We start from the raw sequence: 19,090 nt of genomic DNA, 5'->3' as shown, positions 1-19,090 counted from the left end.
GAGAGAGGCAGTGAGAGGGGGAACACATGTAGGGAGAGTGGGAGAGGGATATGTAGGCTCCCTGCTGAACATCGCAACCAAAACTCTGGGATCATGAGCTGAGCGGAAGGCAGATGCTTAAGTACTGAGTCACCCAGGCGCCCCAGTGCATATAATTTTTGCATAGTTTTAACATAAAAACAATTTGGGGTTTTGTTTTTGCAGTCTATTAGCTTTTCCTAAAGTATCAGAGAATCTTTATGAATTTTATTTTCCTTAATTTAAAAATATATTTTAGTAACTTGCTATATCACAATATGTTTCACATTTGTATTACTAATATTTAAGTTGCACCCAGTATTTTAATGTTACAGCTAAAATTACAAAAAAACCTTTGTGCCTGTAGGCAATACTTGTATTAAAAAATTTTAAAGAATCAGCCCTTTCTATTCTTATTACTTCATTTCCTTCTCCTGTCTTTACTCCTGTCTTTATTTCTCTTGCTTTTCTTCCTTCTTTGATCTGTTTCTGTTACGCAGGAGGTTGAGGAATGCCCTTAATGATAGTTGAAAGAGGAATATCTTGAAATAAACAATGTCTTGACGATAATTATTCTGTGACAAATTGGGCACTTTTTTTCTAAATCTGGGTCTTGATTCTAATCTTATCTAATTCATCTTTTCTTGCTTTGTTCTTTCTCATAGTTCTCTCAATACTGGATAATGTAAAACCCCTATACCATTATTATTGAATAGTTTCTAAAGAGCTAATAATAATAATTTATTTTCAGATAGCCTTCATATAGGGCTATTACATTTAAAAAATCTGTAATTTACTTGTTTCTATAAAAATTATGTAATGGAGATTGTAAAGGATCTTGCCAAAGTTATGAAATCTTTAAGGTCTAAAATAAGTCCAATATTTTTCTTTTTTTTTTTTTTTCAGAAAAACAGTATTCATTATTTTTTTACCACACCCAGTGCTCCATGCAATCCGTGCCCTCTATAATACCCACCACCTGGTACCCCAACCTCCCACCCCCCGCCACTTCAAACCCCTCAGATTGTTTTTCAGAGTCCATAGTCTCTCATGATTCACCTCCCCTTCCAATTTCCCTCAACTCCCTTCTCCTAACTCCCCATGTCCTCCATGCTATTTGTTATGCTCCACAAATAAGTGAAACCATATGGTAATTGACTCTCTCTGCTTGACTTATTTCACTCAGCATAATCTCTTCCAGTCCCATCCATGTTGCTACAAAAGTTGGGTATTCGTCCTTTCTGATGGAGGCATAATACTCCATAGTGTATATGGACCACATCTTTCTTATCCATTTGTCCGTTGAAGGGCATCTTGGTTCTTTCCACAGTTTGGCGACCGTGGCCATTGCTGCTATAAACATTGGGGTACAGATGGCCCTTCTCAACTATTTTTTTAAAAGCATTTTCCCCCTTCTTTTCCTGAATATTCAATCTAAAAATAGTTTGTTTGAATTTTTTAAAAGTTTTAAATAATATTTGTTTTTTCAGAAATGTTTTATCTCTTTAGAACACAAAAGTAATGCAATTGCTTAATTTTGTATTGAATACTTTTATTCACTTTTCTCTATTTTTATTCATAGAGTTGTAAGTTATGAGAACATCAATAAACTTGACTACTATACCATTAGCAAAAAAGCAGTAACGCATATTTATAATGAGGACATTGAATATATCGACATTGATCGATGGGAACAGGAGTATCTATATCACAGAGAACTCACTAAGATTCCCATATTTGCGCTTTTCCGGAAATGGAAGGCTTTTAACGTGTGGAAGAAGAATGTCCGTTCCAAGAAAATCAGTGGGTGTCAAAAATCTCTACAAAAAAATCTGTTCATCGTTAATAATGTACGTATTTATTAATCATACCTTTTTTAAAAAGATTTTATTTATTTGACAGAGAGCTAGCACAGATAGAGCAGTAGGCAGAGGAAGAGGAAGATGGAGGTTCTCCACTGAGCAGGGAGACAGACGTGTGGCTCGATCCCAGGACTCCGGGATCATGACCTGAGCTGAAGGCAGCCACTTAACCAACTGAGCCACCCAGGTGCCCCTATTAATCATACTTTAAAAGAATTATGGAAAAATGAAGTGTGAATCTATTTCAGGTATTGGTATAGACTGTCCTTTCATCTTTTTAAGAGAATTCACAATTTTCTTTCTGTCTTGTCATTCTGTCTTTCATTCTGTCTTGTCATGGCAGTCTAACCTAGTTTTCACATTTTAACTAGTATTGCAGAATGCCAAAGCATAAGAGCGTTGCACAAGTCCCCTTCAGTTAGAAACAGCCTCAGGGGTTTGGATTTGTGGTCCCCTTTGCTGTTGATTAGGAAAAGAATGGGCTGACAACCCTTATTACCTCCTTTCATTTTTGAGTGACTCTGGACTCTATGGTCCAAAATAATCTGGGGGTTGTTTTCATGGGCCAGTACCTCCCAATGAATCCTATGCTTTCCTCTACCATGGACTCAGACAGAAGGGACAGTTTTAATATTTACTTGCAGGATGGCGTAATCATGGAAAAAGAACTGTTAAACTGTATGTGACTGTATTTTAAATCTCTACCCACCCACTGACTTTGAACTTGCATTGCAAGTTTTCTACTTGGCCCCTGGGAGTGAATTGGAATCACCATTACTGTCATGATCCTTCGCTGTCTATTTCTCTGACACTGAGTCACCACCCTCTGGAATCAGAAGCCTCAAGTTTGCTTCTTACTGCTCATTTCTTCCACTTTCATATGTTACTCCGAAAGATCATTATCAAGATGTCAGTCACATAATAAAAGAACATTAAAGGAATAAGACTAACGTAGATATTAGTGCAAAACAAATGTATGAGAGATACTATCTCAATCATCCATCTCATCAAGGATTCTGGGTTGTAGAAAATATTCTAGTCCTCCTTGGTATCAAGTTCAACTTCTAGACCTCTAATTTCCTTAAGGATCCATCAATCATTTGAATCTATTTTACTACCTTTTCACTACCTTTTATCTTTCATCATGTCTTGGGTACTATACATGCCGTAAGTTTGTTACTAGGTATATAAAATAGTATTTTGTATTTGTCTTGTATTTGTCTCTGAGAATACCTCTATTGATCCTTAAGGCTTGTTCTCTTAGGTGCTAAGGTTGTCCCTCTCTCTGTCCACCATTTATACCAACAGTGCTTTGACCTTGATAATTTCTTCTCTTAAATGTAACCCTAGCAGACTAGAAATTTCTCATCCATTTAAACTTAGATTGACCTAAATAACAGACCCATTGTGTTGGTTTAAATATCTATTAGATTCTATAATTACCTACACACTTACTATTACTCTTATATTTACTATTAATTAGGAGGGCTGATTGGCCTAGACTAGGTGTAAGGGAAATAATGTGGATCCTTTAAATATTTCTTTTCATGATTTTTTTTTAGTAACAAAACTTAATGACATCTGTGCCTATGTTTCCTTTTAACAACTTTATTGAAATATAATTATTGTATTGTATGATTCTCCCATTTAAAGTATACCATTCAGTGGTTTTATTATAGTCATAGAGTTGATTAACCATTACCACAATTTTAGAACACTTCCATCACTCCAAAAAGAAAGCCTGTTATTCAGTAGTGATCACTCTACATTTCTCCCTAACTCCTCCCAATCCCCTCCCCAGCTCTAGGCAGCCACTAATCTACTTTTTGTCTTTATTGGCTTATTCTGTACATCTCATATAAATGGAACAGTACAATATGTGGTTCTTTGTGGCTGGCTTTTTTCACTTAGGATAATGTGTTCAATGTTCATCTATGTTATGGCATAGCACTTCTTTTTATGACAAATAATATGCCATTGTAGGGACATACATATTTTATGTATCCACCCATCTATTATTGATGGTTATTTGGATTGCTTCCACTTTTTGGCTAATACTGCTATGAACATTTGTGTACAAGTTTTTGTCTGAGTGTATATTTTCATTTCTCCTGGGTATATGCCTAAGAGTACAATTACTGAGTCACCAGTAACTGTATGTTTAACCTTTTGAGGACCTGCAAAGCAATTTTTCAAAGCTACTACACGATTTTAAATTCCCACCAGCAGCAAATGAGCGCTTTGGTTTGTCTCTGTTTTCACCATTACATCTTTCTCATTATAGTCATTCCTGCTGCTTGTGAAGTGGTATCTCACTGTGGCTTTGACTTCTCTTTCTGTAATGGCTAATGATGGTGAACCTCTTTTCATGTGCCTACTGACCATTTATATATCTTATCTGGAGAACTGTATATTCAGATACTTTACCCATTTCTTAATTGGGTTATTTTTATTTTACTGTTGAATTCTAAGAGTTATTTATATAGTCTGGATCTAAGTCCCTTATCAGTTATATGACTTGCAAACATTTTATCCCATTTTGTGGGTTGTCTTTTCACTTTCTTGATGGTATCATTTGAAGCACAAGAGTTCTTAATTTTGATGATCTGCATTTTAAGTTTTGAAATTGGGAGTGTACGTCTTCTGGGCTTATTGAATTTCCACATGAATTTTAAGATAATCGTGTCAATTTCTCAAAGAAGCAGGTTGGGATCTTGGTAAGGATTACTTTAAATCTACAGAATGATTTAGAGAGTATTGCTATCTTAACAATATTAACTTCTTGTCTATGAAAATAAAATGCCTTCCCATTTATTCAGGTCTTCAATTCTTTCAACAATGTTTTATAATTTTCAGAGTATGTTTTACACTTCATTTGTTAAATTTATTCATAAATATTTTATGTTTTTGTTACTATTGTAAGTGGAATTGTTTTCTTAATTTTGTTTTGGATTTTTCATCTCATATATACATATATATATAAATATATAGTACATATATAGAATACATAACCAACCCCCAGATTAATAATGATTTTCTACCTCTGAAAATATTAACACTCATTTCAATGCAACTGGCAGAAACTCCGTTTCAGTGAGCTTCAGCAGCAACAACAACAAACAAAAGCTCATATAATGAGGAAGTTCAAAGAGTGAGCATCCCTTTATGCTTGGTTGAATTCAGAAGTTCAAATAATATCTTTTCATCTTTATTTTTTCCTCTTTCTCTTCATCTTTCAGTTCTGTATTTCTCTGTTTCTTTCTCACTTGGGCTCATACATGAGCACCATCTGCCGCTCTAGTCATAGCTGGCTCTTTGAGTGAGAAGAGTATCTCTTGCTGGAGGTGCTGGAGAGAACATGATTGGCTCAGCTTGGTCACGTGTTCAATCCTGAACTAATCCTTGCACAGCCAGGCATACTGGTAAGTCAGGCCTGGGTTTGTGCCTATTCCTCATTCCTCTGAGGGGAAAGGAAAACAAAGTCACATGGTAACGTGTTTCCCAAAAGAAAGAGGGATTCCTTCCCCCAAAAGAATTGGAGGTAGGTCTGTAGGTCTGTCCAGGACAGACAAAAATGATAGCTTCTCAGACTACATTCTGAAACCCACCATCAAAGTGACAAGTTCTTCTTCTTACACTCTTGCTAACAACTTAACATAATGTGTAATCCTTATCACCTGCAACAGGTCTGTTGATTTAGCAGCCTGAGAATGAGCCTGAGATTCTATCTGAAATTTACTGATAGAAAAAACAATGGGGGTGGGGTGGGGGGAACAAAATACCCACAGTCTCTCTCGTATTCACAATTGCTCTCACAACTGTCCTGGATGCAGAGAGCCAGATGATATTTAAGTGGAACCAAAGTAATTTCTTAGATTACACATTTTTTCTTCCAGAAAATTTCCATTGTCAGAGTCCTCTCACATTTTGACAGACCATCAATATCAATTTTGCTCTCCACCTGGATTCTTGCGCTTTGTCCCTGTACTGAATAGAACTTTAATTTTGGTTCAAGGACTTTCTCCAGAGTACCCTGGACTTCCTTGCCTTCCCGGTCCAGTTTTGATTGCATTCTCCTGCCTACTCCTATACTCATGTTAATTTATGTAGTATCTTTTTTCAGTTCTTAGACTTAGTCCCTAAACTTTTGCTTCTTTTTTTATCATGCAAATTCTTCTATGAGCTAAACCTTAAGGGGCTATCTGGCCTCCTAGATGTTTTTTCATGAAACTCTTCATGTAGGAACTACTAATTACAACTTCCTTTTATTTGCACTTCGAATAAATAAAGCACTGTTTCATGTTGGTCTGAGTAACTGTTGTTTGTCCTGTTTGGGAAAGACAAAAAAGAGTCTAATAATGGGTGTACATAACATAAATCAGAATCACATAAAAATAGTTAACTCTTTCAATGTGACTGCTACTCATTTGATTAGATTACAAATGAGGGTGAATGATCAGGGAACAGTTAGAACATGTGTCTTTTGGGGCACCTGGGTGGCTCAGTTGTTAAGCATCTGCCTTTGGCTCAGGTCATGATCCCAGGGTTCTGGGATCAAGCCCCACATCGGGCTCCCCGCTCAGCAGGAAGTCTGCTTCTCCCTCTCCCACTCCCCCTGCGTGTGTCCCTCTCTCACTGGTTTCTCTCTGTCAAATAAAAAATAAAAAAGACTTTAAAAAAAAATGTGTCTTAGAAGCCAACAGCCTAGAACTCTGACCCATGATGGTAGCATAGAAAAAGATTAAGTTAATATTATGTAACACAATTTTACAAACATTTCCACTCATTATTCCAGCACACAGATAAATAGGTTGGTTTTTTTTTTTTTAATTTTAAAATTTATTTATTTGAGAGAGAGAAAGAGGGAGTGGGGGGGAGGGGCAGAAGGGGAAAATTTCAAGCGGACACCTCAGTGAGTGTGGAGCCTTACTCAGAGCCCAGTCCCAGGATCCAGAGATTATGACCTGAGTGGAAATCAAGAGCTGGGTGCTTAACATACTAAACCACTCAGGTGCCCCATAAATAGGTTCTTAATGGTGACTGAATTTTCTTTTTCAGCAACTTGTCACTCCTGAAGATTTAAAGTTAAAAAATTTAACTTAAAAAAATTTTAAATTCAAAGTGCTCTTTGTCCTATGTCATAGCCTTGTAGGTCAGTAGATGGGCCCCTCCATTACCAGGATGGCTGGACTTTGTAAAGTCCTTAAGATAACACAATGAATCTTGTAGTAGCATCCACCAAACATGGTGAAATTTAAGAGATTCCTCAGCCCTCCTTTACTTGCCCTCAATTTCATAGCTAAAAGATACATGTTCAAAAGAAAAAGTAAGAATTCAAACAAATTAAATCTGATAATTCAAAGAATGCTTTTATGGATAAAGAAGTATGTGTAAGTGTATATATGTGTATGTATATATACATATATGTAAGTGTGTATATGCATATATGTATACATACAAATACAATGGAATATTACACAGCCATCAGAAAGATGAATACTTACTGATTAGAGAAAAACAATTATATGGTTCACTCACATGTGGATTGTAAGAAATAGCACAGAGGATCATAGGGGAAGGAAGGGAAAATTAAGACGTAATCAGAGAGGGAGACAAACCATGGGAGACTCTTAACTATAGGAAATGAACTAAGTGTTTCTGGAGGAAAGAGGGGTTGGGGTAACTGCGTGATGGGCATTAAAAAGGGCATATGATGTGATGAGCCCTGGGTATTGTATACAACTGAGGAATTATTGAACTCTACATCTGAAACCAATGATATACTATTTGTTCGCTACTTGAATTTAAATAAAAGAAAAAAGCAAAGAATGCGTTTAGAAAAAGTTCAGAAGGGTTCCTGTTTAATGTATGTACTTTGGAGTTGTAGCTACAGTTAACACATAGAGCTATTTATTTTCCTTCATAACCATTCTTGCTTTCCAAGTATTTTTATTCTTCCAAAAGACAGGGCTTTCTTTAACTAAACAATGACAAATTTTTATTTTCATGCAGTATTTGCGACCAGCTCTTCTTAAGATAAATGATTTATGCTATCATTTAAGTTTTATGGGACTTTGTCATATTGAAAAATGTCACACCTACACCCTGCAAGAATTTAAAGTTGCACAAATCATACGGTTAGAAGAGGTAAGGAATTTTGTCTATAGCTTCAAGATTTTTTCCTATTGTTGCTGCTTTGCTATTGCTAATTATACATATTCATCAATGTCTAGGTGATAGAGCACCTAGAAGAATTTCGAAATGAGGCAAAAAATGTGGTCAGGAAGGCTTGTCAAAATGCTCTTCATGCTGCGGGATTTATTCCTGATGACTGTCTGCATAAACCCGGTGATGGTATGAAGGGGAAACCACTTTGATAGATCAGAAGTTATAGCTTTCTGAAAAATGACCTTTTTCTACTTTTCTTAAGTTTAAATAATGATCCTATCTTTTTTAGTTCTTCCAAATGTCTACTTGATACATTACAAATTCAATATATATTGTAGAAGGGGAAAACACGGTGAATGCGGAATTTTACTTGGATTACCAATTCTTATATATAATATTTTAAACTGGTTACAGAACCTTCATTTCATAAGCATTTTATAAAGGAATCAGGGCCTCTTGTTTAAAGGTATGTCCAATCTACCAATACAGACAATAGGTTTGTTAAAATTAAGCAACTGGGTGGATCTCAAGTTGGCCCCAGGTGACATGAACTGTAAAAGAATAACTAAAATTCAGGGGGGAAAAGGAGCGTGGAGGTGTTCCTGGGAAAGAGATAGCATGGTATACAGATCAAATCTGAGTAAGGGGAATGTTAATGAACTGTCTGCAGTCCTTTGTTGAGTTGAAATCCTTTGATGTGTAATTCTTTTGGAGAACTGAGGTGTTTTCTAGAGTTTGAAATATCTCATTAACTAAACATTTGTTTTTTAATTTATCTTTTTTCCCCTTTTAATGCCAATGTGGTTAACATACAGTGTTATATTAGTTTCCAGACATACAATGTAGTGATTCAACAATTCTATGCATTATTCAGTGCTCATTGTGATAAGTGTACTTTTAATCCCCTTCACATATTTTCCTCATTCATCCACTCATTTCTCCACATAACCATCTGTTTGTTCTCTATAGTTAAGAATGTTTTTTGGTCTTTTTTCCCCTTTGTTCATTTGTTTTGTATCTTAAATTCCACATATGAGTGAAATCATATTTGTCCTTCCCTGATTTATTTTGCTAAGCATCATCAGGGAAATGCAAATCAAAACCATAATGAGATTATCACCTCATACCTGTCAGAATAGTTAAAAAAACACAAGAAACACCAAGTGTAGGCGAGGATATGGAGAAAAAGGATAGCTCGGACACTGTTGGTGGGAATGCAAACTGGGGCAGACACTGTGGCAAACAGTCTGGAGGTTCCTCAAAAAATTAAAAATAGAAATATCCTAACATCCAGTAATTGCACTGCCGGGTATTTACCCAAAGAATGTGAAAACACTAATTCAAAGGGACAGAGGCACCCCTATGTGTATTGCAGCGTTATTTACAAGAGCCAGATTATGGCGGCAGCCCAAGTGTCATCAATCGATAAACAAATGAAGAAGGTGTGGTATAGGTATAGACAATGGAATATTGTTCAGCCATAAGTAGAATTTTACTTATCTTTTAATCCATAGTGGAAGAAATGAAATTTTTACCCAAGAATTCTTGACGTTGTATCTTCTGTTGTTCTTAGATTATTGTAAAGCCCAAGACAGTAGAGGTCTCATTGAGTTGCCTGCTTACGCGGACTCAGACAAAATGACATACACAGAGCAGGCCAGCAAAAGACATCACTGCCTGAGGCTAACATGGTAACTGATTATTCTCCTTCTCAAGAAAAATTAGAACATCCACCCTTCTCAAGTTTCATTAAAAATTAAAGCCTTCATCAAAGGATTCACAAATGGTGATGAGAGATTTGGGGGCTCTGGTAACCTGAATGCAGGCCCAGAAGCTCACCCATCCAACTGCCACCCAGCATAGCAGCTCCTGGTAGTCATGCTGGTGGAGAGTGGAAGTCGTGCCCAAGGCCAAGTGCTCCTCTTTGGTCTCTGAAGCTCAGTTTGGAGCATGGAGCAGGCTTAGGGAGAAGTCAGATCCCTGAAGAGTTGTGGCCTCCTCCAGTGCACCTGGAGGGCCCACTACATTGGTTTGGTCACTAAAGAACCACAGATCGCTGCATTGCCACACAAAATCCCACCCTCTCCCTAAGGTGAATTTTGCACCTAAGAGACTAGGGTGGAAAGTTTTCCCTCCAGAGCCTCAGCTGGATCTTGACATTGTTCCAGAGTTTGGATTTCACACCATTCTAAAGGCTCATCATTACAAATAACTTGCAAACAAAAACACCAAATGTTATCTGGAAAGTTTTGTGTGGCACTATAGAATACTGTTACTGTTACTCAGTGCCCACTAACTTAGTCGGACTTTGGTGGCTGTATAGTTAATATATCTTAACTGAGCACTGGTTTACATATGAAATAACATGATAATAATGTCTGTTTCACAATAGAGGTCAATGGAGCAATCACTGAGGCCATCATCAGAGTACAGGTCACAGAGGCCTCTTGGCCTTCAGTTGAGTAGAATATGAACATTTGTCCTAAATGCCCAATTTAAGGAAACATAAAATCTGCATATCTGGGTTAGCAGTTGCTATTAAACAATGTTTATTCAGTAGCAAAGATTTCACACCTTTACCATTAGAATGTGAGTTACAGATGTTGTATATTTTCTGATTTCTTCTTTAAAGCAACTTTAAAAAATCTTATGGCCCTTTTGGCTAGATGAGCTGGATGTGTTTTCCATACCAGCAATATTGCTCACTAAATATCCTTTTGGATAGTTAGAACACTCAACTAAATTGATGCTATATATTTGAATACATTTGTGTTTTAAAATGAAAAATGTCCAAGAATAACTCTTTTGGACAGTAAGTCTCTGCTATTATTACATAAATGGCAATTCAAAGAGAAATTAGATTTTAAATTTTGAATATTTGGTTTAGTGTCACTTTCAAAAACATTTTGTTTAGTGTCACTTCATGGTAGTGAATATAGAAAACTGAAGTTGTATTATTTTTTTCTTTTCAAGCTTTATCCGTCTCAATGACTATCTAATTGAGAACACAATGCACGTCCTAACAGTAAATTCTGTTAACTCTCTTTTGAATTATCTCACCGACAAGCTAAAACGAACACCTTCAGCAGATGTCATTCAGAAATGGATTACTGAAGAAAAGCCTGAAGTCACTGAGAAAAAGGTATATTCAGACAAAATTAAGAAAATTCATAGGTCAGCATTTATTGAGGAGTGCTGACTATGTACTATAAATTATTCTATTTTCTGTGTACTTAAAAAGTATCAGAAATGCTTAGAAGATTTCACAGGACAATCAGAGCTTACCATATGTACTCAAAATGGCAGAATTAAAATCAGGATATCATCAAGTATCTGATAATAAAGGAAGGCATCCACTGTGCTAGATGTTACTGTCTTTCTCATAGGAATTTGTTAAAGGCTATTCATGTGTACACTGGACAAATATTTCTTAAGTTACTACAATGTACCAATCCCTATGCTGGATGTTGGGTATATAATGATGAAAAGCATAGACAGGCTTCTTGCCCCCAGAAAGCTTATGGTTTGGGGGTCATCACGTGCATGAACTGGCCAAGAGAAGCAAGGAAGGTGGTATAAATGAAAGATAAGCAAAGGTTTAGAGGTGAGAAAAAGCAAACTGTGGGGAAGCAAACCTTTGTGCTGTGGGTGAATAACCTCTTGGGAGGATGTTGAAAATGTCGAACTTAAGAGACACAGTAATTTGAGACATTTGAGAGGAAGTATTACAGATCTTTACATTCCAGTATAGCTACGAGAGAAATCATGTCATCTCATATCCACATTTCTCAATAAGCTTCCCTTAGCTCCATTCCAGGTGATAACTTCATGCCAGGTATCTAAAATCATAGCAAAACATGTGTATCTGGTTTCATCAAGATTCCTACCTGCACCTGTCAACTGCCTCCCCAGGAAACCCACCTGTGAAGTTTTAAGGCTGCATGTACTTTGCCATCGTTTCCCTTTTCTCCAAAAGTGGCATTTTAGTTGCATGCTCCTTTTGATGACTTTCTCTCTTTCTCTTGTCTCAATTTGTCCTTCTTCTCAGTACTATTACATTTTGAAAGTAACATTTATTTTTCTAATTATAAAAGTAATATATGCTAAGTGAAGAAAATTGGAATCTACAAAGAAAAGGATCCTCTACTATCCAAAGATAACTATTTCCAAGTAGAAAAAGGTACCACATTTACTGCTTTAACACATGCTTTTTTTCACTTAGCAATGTATTGTGAAAAATCTCCAAAGGCAATATATATTTTTCCACATAATATTCTCACATAGAAATATAACTGTTGTGCACCTGCTTAATAATTTTTTATCATTGATCACTTTCTCATATTCCAAGTAAGCAAAGACATCTTTGTTTCTTATTATTCCAAATAAGCAAAGAACATCCTTTTCTATACATTTTTCACACATCTCTGATTTTTTCCCCTGAGAGGAAATTCCTAGATATAGAATTCTTGGGTCAGAAATATGCTTTTGGTACTGATGCATTAATTTTCCAAAAAGTATGGTGTCAGTTTACAACCTTCCTAGCAATGTTTGAGCATGAATCACACATAGATATTATCATTCATTGTCATTGCAGTCCATCTGATGGTTGTACAGTAGTATATCACTGCTTTTTATTGTCATATTCCTTTAATTCACTTCAGTGCAGGGATAAAAGCATAGGTCAGGTGGTCAAAAAAACTGGGGTTTGAGTGCTGGCCTGGAATTTAATAATCAGTGTGTCCTGAATGAAATGTCTTTCCTTCTCCAGATCCTATTTTTCTCATGGGGGTAATAATGATATCTTCATATGGTTGCTGTGGGAACATGAGTACTTGCACTGCTTGGCACTAGGAAATACTCAATAAATGTTGTTACTGAGTAAACTATCCTGAGTATGAGATCAAGGAAGAGATTTATTGATCCTTGTATATTCCTTTTAGGAAATTTCAGATTATGCCCTTTGCTCATTTTTCTATTTAAGTACATTTCTACTTTAGTATATTTAGTATATGTCTATTTATGTATCAGTTGTTATATTATTAGTATAAATTTCTGTATCAAATACATTTCTATATAAATATATATATAAATATTATCAATGTCCTGTATTCTATATTCAGTAGTAATATATTTTTCCAGCTTGTTGTTTGCCTTTCCATTTTGTTGATAGTGTTTTCATAAGGAGGGAAGTTTTATACTATTGTGTAGTCTTTCAATGTTTGCCTTTATTTTTTAATTTCTATGGTAATATTTGTTGAAAGACAAGCCAACCTTATGAAATCAACTAATTGTATATGCTTCATTTTACATGCTTTTTGTAATACAGACACCTTTTACCTTACACCTGGGTTCTTACATCTTTATAACACTGCAAATGGGCTCATTTCAGGGGGCCTCTGCAGCAGAAAAGCAGGAAGAAGACGAGTCTCTCATCCCCATGTTTCTCACAGAACTGATTTTGACAGTCCAGTCATTACTATTTGAACCTTCTTTGGAAGACTTCCTGGTGTGTGTTCCTTCGTAGAGCATCCATCCTTCTATAACTACATTTTTGGGAAATGAAGCACTGTTTTACTCTCAAGTAATGGGCAGGTTTGCTGCTGGCCCTCCTCTGAAATGATCAGAAGGAAAGGAAAATACTCTTCTGTGCACAGCATTGCATCTACATAAAAACCACCTAAAATTTTAGCACATTTTCTTTAACTTGAGACAGACTGGGAGTCTGGTCAGGTATACCATCAAATGCTATACAAAATTTTGAATTGACTATAATAAGTACAATTTTTAAAAATCTTTTAAGATTTCAAAATGTAGATTTAGCTGTATCTGTGAAAATTTTTAAATTATCTATTGCTGTATAACAAATAACCACAAATGTGGCAGCTTAAAACAACAACCGTGTGCTATCTCACAGTTTCTGTGGGTCAGAAGTCTGGTCACTGCTTAGCTCAACTTCTGCTTCAGAGTTTCTCCAGGCTGTCATTTGGGTATTGGGTGTGATGAGGTCTCCTTAAAGGCTTGACTAGAAAAAGATCTACTTCTAAGTTCCCTCAAGTTGTTGTATAGGTGTAAGTATAGGACTGAAGGTCCTGTTTCCTTGAGGGATGAGAGCATGGGACCACCCTTAAATGCTAGAAACCGCCTGTAGTTCCTTGCCATGTGGCCAACTCTATAAGCAGTTTACAACATGGTTATTTGCTTCTTCAAGACAAGTTAAAAAATACCCTTTGGGAAGGGCCCAATCTCTCTTTTAAGGGTTTTCACTTGATTCATTCAGGTGTACTGAGGGTATACCTTTTTGATTAACTCAAAGTCAACTGATTTGGGACCTTAATTATATCTGCAAAGTTTCTTTAACTTTCTATATAATGTAGCTAATAGTGGGAGTGGCATCCCATCCCAGAGGCCTTCCGTCCCTCCATACTCAAGAGAAAGGGATTATACAGGGCATGTATACCAGAGGGAGGGTACCTTGGGGGCCATCTTAGAATTCTGCCTTCTTGATTTGTGTACGTGTATAGATTAGTAAGCCAATCAGAGTCTATGTTTCCTGGTATACTGTAGCACAAAAGCACTAGTAATCAGAATTTCTAGATTCTCTTCTTGGCTTTACAATTAATGGGTTATTTACCACTGGAAACCACTTACTGCTCTAGGGTTTAATTCATGCATCTGTAAAATGAGAAGGCAGATGAGTTTTAAGATTGCTTCCAATTCAGTAGTCTACGATTCTGTAATTTATCAGATAGCTTATATTAGGATATTTATAAGGACAAGTGGACTACTGAGTTCCCTCTGGTTGGGGCCTTACCTTAGAAGCTCCCATACTGAGGCAGTGGGCTCTTGAATGTCCCTTCTTAACGAGAAAACTCATGTCCTTCACATGATTTGTATGAACTCAGAATCAACACAGTATTTGTTATGGTTGAATGAGCTATTTATTTTAGCATTTCAAAAAATTCAAAATTATTCATAAATACAACCATATATGTTTATATTTATGTTTATTTTTTTCTGTCTAACAGGACGGTATTTCGGGTGCAATTAATCATTTCCAAAACACTGTGCTGTCGGTTCCTAACCTTGTACCTGATACATATTTTGATGCTTTTACCAGACCTTACATTAACAACAAACTTGAAGAAAAAACTTGTGGATCTGGGCCAAGCCTATCAGCAGTATTTGATGATGATAAGGATTTTCACATGATTATCTTTCAAATAAAGGTACATTTACTTTTACTAAAGCTATTTTATAATATTCTCAATTGAGTAATAAATATTCTTTCTTTCTTATCTTTAAACTACATGATTGCTACTTACTTTCTAAATGACAAAGTGATTTCTTTTTTAAAGTCCTAGTAAGTCAGAGCACTAACTACAGGATAGGATTTAGAAGAGCAAGTTATTGGAGACAGCAGCACTCCCTCACTCCCAGGAAGAAGATAAGTAGAAAGAAGAGGCATTATATTAAACTTGGGGCTATGTAGGGGAAATGAAGCAACTGGTGAAAACTCAAGGTCCTGCAAGCCTAAAGAGAACCAAAAAGTCAAAGTACACCCAACTTTTCCCTGTTGCCAAAAAATTAAATAATCTGCACATTGCTACACTGACAGAACAGAATACCCTTGAATTATAAATCTCACAAATCACTTCAAGTCCATAAGCTGAGGAAATGAAGATATATTAAATTCATGCAAAACTATGATAAGGAGAATACAAGGAAGATTAAAAGACCTCATGAATACTCCTTCCTTTCCTTCCCCAAAAAAACTTGAAACAAAAGCTACTGTACCAACTAGAGTAAATATCCTCAAACAAGAATTTGAATATGTATAAAATCACATTGAATCAAAATTAAAAATAGAAATGGGAAATAAATTAATCTCAGAAATGAAAATGAAATTACATGGTGACCAAAGGAGAATAAACTCAAATGAAAATTTAATAATTACTATAGGAGAATGATAAGAAAAATGAGAATTAAAAAAAGACAGAAAGGGTGCCTGGGTGGCTCAGTGGGTTCCCTCTGCCTTTGGCTCAGGTCATGATCTCAGGGTCCTGGGATCGAGCTCCCTCCGCATCAGGCTCTCTGCTCAGCAGGGAGCCTGCTTCCCCCCTCTCTCTCTGCCTGCCTCTCTGCCTACTTGTGATCTCTCTCTGTTAAATAAATAAATAAAATCTTAAAAAAAAAAAAAAAAAGTAAAACAACCAAGACAATGAAAATAAGCTAGAGATGGATAAGTATAAGGGACAGAGAGAAAATGTTGGACTAGAAGATGGTCAAAGAAGAAATAATGTACATTTAATTGGCATCTCTGAAGGAGAAAAACAAGACATAGGGTAGAACAAACATTTATAACTGTAGTCCAAGAAAAGAAATCCTAAATCTATATATTGAAAGGGCCTACAGAATACCTTGGAAAATTGACCTACCTCCTCTTAAAACTATTAGCTTTTAAAACTAAAGAAAAATTCCTCCAGATCTTTAAGCACAAGGATAAAATAACTCACAAAGTAAGAGAATTAGACCAGTATCAGACTTCTCAAAAACAATGTGTAAAGCAAGACAATAATGAAATGGCATTTCTTAATGAAGCTCAAGGGAAGAAAGTCTGAATCAAGAATTTTTATCTATTCAAGATAAGCTTTCAAGTATAAAGGCCATAGAAGGGTCTCCCTGGGACAAACTGACCATTAAAATAAATATTGATTATAAAAGTATCAGAAACTCTTGAATAAAATGAAAGCATATTAGTCCATATTGTGAATGAAGCAATGAATTGAATGAGAAGGGAAAGCTTTTCCTTACAGCAGAATGTCAAGTAATAAATGTAGAAGGACAACATAAAGAAAAATTGCCACAATGTCTATCATAGAAACAGTCAAGAATCTCTGAAGCATACTAAAATGAGAGTGGAAAAGTGTAATGAGAAACAGGATTTTTGTCTCAAAGCATTTCTCCATAAGATATTTATTGATTTCAAGGGGAAAGTAGTAAGTTTGCAGTGATGAAGCCTGACAGACACCAGATTAAACTAACAAGTTAACATCACAGGTAATGGGACAAATTGACATTATGTGCCTTCCATCATGGTGCACTAAGAACATATATCATCTCTGCAGTATTACTATCAAACACATATAACTGAATCTAAGCATTGGAAGGTATAAAACGTATGTACATATATACACAAATAAGATACTTTTCATAAATGTAAAGGTCATGAAAGACAGGGATTGAGAAATTGTTTAAGATTTTTAAAATTATAAGTATGCTTCCTTTTAATCATAAGGAACAGTTCTTCAAAAGTCAGATTTGAAGATGTGGTTTTGTGTGTGTGTGTTTGTGTGTGTGTGTTGTGTGTATATTTTAATTTGATAAGAGAATCTATTAACTGGATTGACCAAGGATGGTATCTTCCCTCACTTATATATCCCTTGGTCAAAGCATAGTGTTAGACTCAGAGAAGACATTTGTGTTTGTTTCTTTAATTATATTGAATTGGATTTTGCTCAGAAAAAATATAATTTTACTTGTCTATTTACTTATTTAGGAAACCATACGGGCAGCATTTGAATCTGCCCAATTATATGCAGCTACATTTGAAAAGTTCCGGATATTCTTCAAGGAAAATGAAAGTCTTGATCTACAGGCTCTTAAACTTCAAGAACCTGGTAAGTTTTCCATTTGTCCTAACTAATTATTTTTGAGAGGGATATCAATTTTCATAGTACTCTAGGTTTCTGTTTACTGGTGTGTAATGACAGAATTGGTTACCCAAAAGAGTTGGACCAGCAAACGCCAAGAGTTCATTCATTTCTGGGTTCTTTTCTGTGGAGTTACTCTCCACCACATCCTCATAGTTGGTGCAATTTTTATCTTCTTAACTTCCCTAAGATTAGTTTTGTGGCCTAGCATATGATTTATCCTAGAAAATGTGGCATGTGCACTTGAGAATATATATTTTGCTGTTGGAAGGAATGTTCTATATATGTCTGTTAAGTCCATTTGTTCTAAAGTGTGATTCAATTCTGTTTCTTGTTGATTTTCTGTCTGGATGATCTATCCATTTAGTATTAAAGGAGTGTTAAAGTCCTCTACTATTGTATTCCTGGCTATTTCCCTCTTAAGATCTGTTAGTATTTGCTTAAAACATTTCAGTGCTCATGTATGGAGAGCTTATATACTTATGATTGTTCTATCTTCTTGTTCTATTGACCCCTTTATCATTATATAATGATCTCCTTTGTCTCTCATTATGATTTTTGGCTTGAAGTCTATTTTATTTGACATAAGAATGGGTACATCCAGTTTGTTTTGGTTATGACTTGTTTGGAGTATCATCTTCCACCTCTTCAGTTTGAGTCCCTGTTTGTTTTTGGAGCTGAAATGAGTCTTACAAAGGCAGCCTATGGTTTGGATCTTGTGTTTTAATCCAGCCAGCTACTCTCTGCCTTTTGATGGGTAGATTCAGTCCATTTACATTTAGGATGATCATTGATAAATGAAGACTTACTACTGCCTCTTTATTTTTTATTTTCTGGTTGTTTTGTATCTCTCTCTCTCTCTTTGTGTTTCTGTTTACCTTCCTAGGTTGGTGGTTTTCTATGATGATTTGGTCAGTTTCTCCAACTTGTGTGTGCCTGTCTTTGACTAGATTTTTGTTTTGTGGTTATTGTGAAGTTTGGATAAGATGTCTCATAGATAAGATAGTCCTTTTTCTGCTGATAGAAACTTATCTTCATTTGCCTATATAGGTTCTTTTATTTTCCTCCTCTCCTTTCATACACACACACACACACACACACACTTAAAGATTATTTATTTATTTATTTGACACAGAGAGAGAGATCACAAGTAGGCAGAGAGGCAGGCAGAGAGAGAGGGAGGAAGGGAAGCAGGCTCCCTGCTGAGCAGAGAGCCGGATGCGGGGCTTGATCCCAGGACTCTGGGACCATGACCTGAGCAGAGGCTTAACCCACTGAACCACCCAGGCGCCCCCCCCTTTTATATTTATGTTGCCACAAATTATCCCTTTA

At 35.9% G+C, this 19,090-nt stretch overlaps 1 protein-coding gene across 1 annotated transcript in view; it reads left to right on the top strand.

Annotated features, from left to right (window-relative positions):
• DNAH6 (dynein axonemal heavy chain 6) overlaps positions 1-19,090 on the top strand; it is a 227,255-nt gene that overhangs the window by 25,701 nt on the left and 182,464 nt on the right. The window contains exons 5-12 of the mRNA XM_059405712.1: positions 1,601-1,868; positions 7,893-8,027; positions 8,114-8,234; positions 9,622-9,739; positions 11,022-11,190; positions 13,438-13,554; positions 15,074-15,274; positions 17,605-17,725. Coding sequence (XP_059261695.1) covers positions 1,601-1,868; positions 7,893-8,027; positions 8,114-8,234; positions 9,622-9,739; positions 11,022-11,190; positions 13,438-13,554; positions 15,074-15,274; positions 17,605-17,725 — 1,250 coding nt within the window. The remainder of the gene's footprint in view (positions 1-1,600; positions 1,869-7,892; positions 8,028-8,113; positions 8,235-9,621; positions 9,740-11,021; positions 11,191-13,437; positions 13,555-15,073; positions 15,275-17,604; positions 17,726-19,090) is intronic.

The sequence above is a fragment of the Mustela nigripes genome, chromosome 7 (assembly GCF_022355385.1).
Source record: "Mustela nigripes isolate SB6536 chromosome 7, MUSNIG.SB6536, whole genome shotgun sequence".
NCBI lineage: Eukaryota > Metazoa > Chordata > Mammalia > Carnivora > Mustelidae > Mustela > Mustela nigripes.
This window is presented reverse-complemented; position numbering and strand designations above follow the sequence as displayed.